We start from the raw sequence: 5,388 nt of genomic DNA on the forward strand, positions 1-5,388 counted from the left end.
GGATTATGGGAGAGAACTAGTTTCATTCAATCTATGAAACATTTGTTAATCACCCACCATATGTAGAAGGTATCTTCCTTCCCTACATACAAGACACTTGTACTAGACTGCTGTCTTTGTGTCCACAGTGAGAGAATCTGGTCTTCACATTTGAGGCAATCAGGTATCTTACTATCTCCTCAGATTATATCTTTTAAGCAATGGGGAGGAGCCTGAGACCTGCAGAATGAGCAAAACGTGAAGCTGTGGATTTCTCAGTTAGGAAGTTACTGTACCGTTAAAAGGGAGTATGTGACTTTGTCCTCTTGGTAAGACACATGATGTTATAGTTATACAATGGAGCCTTTCATAGGAGAGGGCTGAGAGAGTGGTGCAGCATACTCAGCAATTTAGGAAGCAAGAGGACGGGCTGCAAACAACTGGAACCTGGAAATAAAAGCAGGTGAGGAGGGAGGGAAGGAGAGAGAGAGAGACAGACAGAGATAGAGACAGAGAGAGACAGAGTCAGAGAAAGAGAGAGAGACACACACAAAGACAGACAGACACAGAGACAGAAACAGAGTGAGAGACAGACACAGAGAGAGAAAGAGAGAGACAGAGAGAGACAGAAGGAGACAGAGAGAGACACACACAAAGACAGGGAGATAGACACAGAGACACAGAAAGACAGAGTGAGAGACAGACACAGAGAGAGACAGAGAGACAGACTGGCAGACACACAGAGAGAGAGAGAGAGAGAGAGAGACAGAGAGACAGAGAGACAGAGACAGAGAGACAGAGACAGAGACAGAGAGAGACAGAGAGAGACAGAGGAGCAGGGAGGTATGAAGAGAGAGAAAAGAAGGGAGAAAGCCCAGAGCCCTGGCATAGCTTCCTTGCTCTACTAACCCAGCACTAGTTGAGCCTCTGCATTGGGCAGGAAGGCATCTCCTTCCCATCCTGCCGTAGTCTAAGGGGACTCCTGGGCTTCTCCAGCCCTTTCTTCTTCTGCCCCCATTGACCTTGGTGAGGTCACTTGCTCTGGAGCAGCAGAAGGCTAGACAAAGAATGAGGAAGACCTGGGTTCAAATCTTTCCTCTGACAGAAAGTGTTTGACCCTTGGGAAGTCAATTAACCTCTCTGAGCCTCAGTTTCCTCATCTGTGAAGTGAAGGAGTTGGGCTAGATGGCCTCTCTAGAGCCTCTCTGCTTCATTTTCCTGTCCTACAAAAGTGAGGGGTCTGGGCAAAATAGTCTCTAAGGACCCTTTGAGCACTAAAGCTGATTCTTTGCTGTGACTTCTCTCCTTCAGTCTCCAAGCAGCTGGTCTCCAGAGGGGTTGAGAGAGGGTTGGAGCAGCAGAGGGCAGAATGGGGGTAGGCTTCTCCCACTCAGGCAGGGGTGTATTTCAATTCCAAGGGCATGAAGTGAACTCCAAGGGGATGCAGCTAAGGTGGGCAGGAGGAAGTTCTAAGGGCTCAGTCTGATCTCTTCTGTAGGGTCTCCAGGAGACAGAGACAGAAACACCAATGGCTTCCTACCACATCAGGAGATACCACGACCAAGACTGGGAGCCTGTGAGGGAATTATTCTCTGAGGGATTACTGGGGAATATGCCTTCTGAGTTCTGGCATTTGCTGAAGAAGCCAAGAATCTTCCTGGTCCTCCTGGGGGTGCCCTTTGCCCTGGTCTTGGGCTCTGGTTCCCTCGTCCTGTGTCTCCTGTCTTTACTGGGCCTCTTAGCTGGCCAGTGGCTGAGTTTTAGGCATTGTGTAATACGGTATGTAGATAATTCCTTGCATGCTGACCTGTTGGATATCCAGAAATCCTACCTGAGTGGGACAGGCTCCAGTTTTTGGGTGGCAGAGTCTGAGCACCAGGTAGTGGGCATTGTGGGTGCCCATCGAGCAAAGAGGCCAATTGGACGAGGAAACTATCTGGAATTGCAACGCTTGTCTGTGAAGAGCACTTATCGAGGCAAAGGGCTGGCCAGGACATTGGTCCAGACTGTGCTCCAGCTTGCCCGGGATCAGGGGTATGATGGAGTGGTTCTTGAGACTACCAACTCCAATTACCCAGCTCGACGACTTTATGAGAGTCTTGGCTTCTGGAAATCCCATGAATCAGGATATTACTTGAACTGGTGGCAAGGTTTCCTCTCACTTTGGTGTTACCAATATGATTTTTCCTCCCAGGCATAAATGTCCCCTGCCCCAACCCTTTCTTGTCTCTCTGTGCTTCTTGGGTTTGTTTATAGGATTCACAAGAGTGTGCTGTGCTTATTAAAGGTTGTTGACTTTCTTGCCATGCTTGACTGGTTATTTCCTTGTTACAAAGGCCCTTATCAAAAAATCATTTTGGATTGATTGAGGAGAAATCACAGAGAAAGACAGTTCTGTATTAAAAGTCACTGAGGGAGTATCCTGTATTTTAAATATTTTGAGGGAGAATAATAAGGATTTCCCTGGCCCAGATGGTGATTACATTTTTACCCATCATACTTTTTTCTCCCCCCCTCCCTTAAGTATTTGTGTCCCCAGCAAAACATTGGGTGCATTTGGCACATGCTTCTGTATCCCCAATTCCACAAAGTTCTCTGGAAAGGCTCAAACACTGTCCCTTTGAGAATCTCCCTCTAGTGCTGTGTACACTAGAGTTTCAACCACAACTATCTGGCATTTCTCTAAATGACCTCTAAAGGAGAGTAGGGAGGTCCCCAGGGAGTCTGTTCAGCGTTATCCTTAGATAATCTCCCAAACACTAATGGTCAGTGTTGTTGCTTGGGTGACTGTGTCTCCCTACGTTACCTAGGCTAGAAATGCAGCAGCCCCTTAGAGGTCCCTTAGAGAAGCTTTACCCTGGGTCATATGGCTGTTCTTTTAGCACCCTGGTGGCCCTTTGCCAGGTGGGGATCATGCTATTAGTGTGAGACACTCAAGCTTAGCTTTGGCCTTCCTTCAGCTCTGGCCTCCTGAACTCAAGTAATCCATCACATTCATCTTCCCCAGTAGCCAAGGAATACGGATGTGCCCCAGTGAGTAGGGCTTGAAATGTACAGTCTTCAGGGAGGCTTGCCACAGCTGTTAGATCTAGAGATTAGAACCACCCCTAAATACAAAGATTTTTGTTTTGAGCTATTGAGATTCTATCCTCTCTCTCTCTCTGTCTCTCTGTTTCTCTCTCTGTCTCTCCTCTCTCTCCCAATCTCTGTCTCTCCCATTGGGTCTCTGTCTCTCTGTTGGTTTATTCATTTATTCATTCATTCACTCTCTTCCTCCATCCCCATATGTAGTTATGCAAATTCAAAAAACAGGGGACATTAGCAAGGCTAATGCTAAGTTAACTGTGCCTTGTACTTATAAGGGACCTGTCCCAGTGGAAGCCATTATAAAGAAAATAAAATGAGAAAAACTGACATTAAATAAACAACTCACAAAAGTGAAAAATATAGCCAAAAGGAAAATCTGAGTTCCTCCTCTCAGGGAAAAACTTTATTCCTAGATGTGTTTTTAGAACCTATTTACTCAAGTGCCCCCAGTAGGGATCTGGAAGCTGGGATATACTGGAAATTTCTCCCTCACCTTGGATGAGAAAAATTGACCAGCCCTCTGTAGAAATTCCTCCATGAATCTGATGGGGTGCTTGGACCCCAATTCCATGACCATGTTTCTCCCTAGTCTCAGAAACACTATCCTTGGCAGTTTCCCCCCAGCCCAAGGACACTGTGCCTAGCAATTACTCACGAGTGGGCCCCAGCAAGAACCTTATCTCTTTCCCTGGTGCAGTTACAAACAGCACCTGAAGGAATTCTTAGTTTGAACTGGCTTTGTACTGGGTCATAAAGATATGCTAACCCACTGGACTATCCATACTACTGCCCTACCTCATTATCTACCTCCTGGACTCCTTATCTGTATTCTAGACCTAAGACATATACATACTCCCTACATCTATCTTGTCAAACAAGACATTGACTGGTGGCAAACTGGACAACTCTCAGTTACCCCTGACTTCTAGTTAACTTAGTGATGTAGCAGGCCTAAAACCACACCTCCAAGTGGGCCCTTTTATGGGCTTTTCCTGGAGAACTCTGCGTAAAATGCCGCACAGTAGATATAAAAAGTGCATGTTCCTTTAAGAACTGACCACTCTTTAACCACTCCCTGTTCCCACACTGAATCACGTAGTTAGCATATTTGACACATGTTTTATTGTATTTTATCCTATATAACCTTTAACTGTACCCCTCTAAGGTCACAGGTTTCTTAAGAATCCTTGCATGCTCAAAAGCGTAACAACAAACTTTTTGAGAACTTGACTTAAAGAATGCTTGAGTCTGAATTCGTTTCAGATGATCCTGTCCTGTATTCCACGCTTTGAGGAACCTCAGCCTCTCAGACTGCAACAAATCCATTTGATACAACAATGTTAACCCGTTATAGTCTCCCAATAGATCTCCTAAAAATACAAAGGGTCGTGCAGATGGAGTACTAGAGAAAATATCTCCTGGTATCCTGCCAATGCATTGGGCAAAACAAATGGAGGAGCAAATATACTTGACAGAAAGACAAGCAGGCTCAGTTCAAAAAGAAAGGAAACATCCTCAGGGGACCCCTGAACACGTGTTTCCTCCCTATCCCCCATGGGAGTGAGCCTGAAGTGTTGCTTGGAATCCACCCATTACAGTAGGAAGACATTGGCTGAGACAGTGAAGAAGTTGGATAATGGAGATGGATGCTTAGGTGCCACTTTAGACCTGGAATCGGAGGGTTTGGATCAGAGGGAGTAGGTCCCAAACTTGAAAGAAAAACATTCTTCCACAGACTAAAAGAAGGCCAACAGAGACAAAAATAGAGAATGAAATTGTCAGGAGGACCTTCAGAAGCTGGAGGATACATGGAAGAGGGCCATTAGGGATGGTGACGGGCCTGGAGATTATGCCAGATGTGGGTATTTAGCCTAGAGAAGGGAAGACTGGGGAGTTGGAAATGACCTGCTAGCCATATTTAAAAGGTTGGGTTGGCCTATGGAGGAGAGATTAGAATACTACTCTTTGGCCCCAGAGGGCAGAACCAGAAACTGTGGGTAGGATTTGCAAAGAGCAACGTGAGCTCAGGAAAAACTTCCTAACAATTAGAACCATTTCTTTCATTTGAAGTCTTCAAGGGAAGGCTGGTTGGGGGATGGGGGGAAGCCATGAGTCTATCTTGATTCCTCACTTCTGACAGGAAGTCATCATTCATCTAGGAAGTAGCCCAGCCACTGGACACCAATCAGAGGAGTTCTTTGTGTCCTCTTGGCAAGTTTCCAGAGCTCATGCCTACCTCCATGAGGGTTCACCTTCCCAGTGAGGTCTGTACCATGGCCTCTCATCAAGTTGGTTGGAGACTTCATCAAAATGGTCAGGGAG

The 5,388-nt window shown here is 46.0% G+C and overlaps 1 protein-coding gene across 2 annotated transcripts; it reads left to right on the top strand.

The window, feature by feature from the left end:
- The first annotated feature begins 302 nt into the window (after positions 1-302).
- On the top strand, positions 303-2,283 carry LOC110218423 (N-acetyltransferase 8-like). 2 transcript variants are annotated; one of them, XM_021001138.2, is made up of 2 exons: positions 303-442; positions 1,478-2,283. In XM_021001138.2, the coding sequence occupies exon 2, from the start codon at positions 1,508-1,510 to the stop codon at positions 2,177-2,179; it is 672 nt and encodes a 223-aa protein (XP_020856797.1). In that variant the 5' UTR covers positions 303-442; positions 1,478-1,507; the 3' UTR covers positions 2,180-2,283. The 2 variants fall into 2 exon arrangements, with proteins under 2 accessions (XP_020856797.1, XP_020856798.1); XM_021001139.2 differs by lacking the exon at positions 303-442 and adding an exon at positions 474-822.
- The last annotated feature ends 3,105 nt before the right edge of the window (positions 2,284-5,388 follow it).

This window comes from Phascolarctos cinereus, unplaced genomic scaffold, assembly GCF_003287225.1.
Source record: "Phascolarctos cinereus isolate Bilbo 61053 unplaced genomic scaffold, phaCin_HiC Scaffold_2;HRSCAF=192, whole genome shotgun sequence".
In the NCBI taxonomy this organism is placed as follows: domain Eukaryota; kingdom Metazoa; phylum Chordata; class Mammalia; order Diprotodontia; family Phascolarctidae; genus Phascolarctos; species Phascolarctos cinereus.

What these genes read in the sequence shown, in the direction of transcription:
- LOC110218423 (XM_021001138.2), top strand. Translation starts at nt 1,508, where the DNA reads ATGGCTTCCTACCACATCAGGAGATACCACGACCAAGACTGGGAGCCT.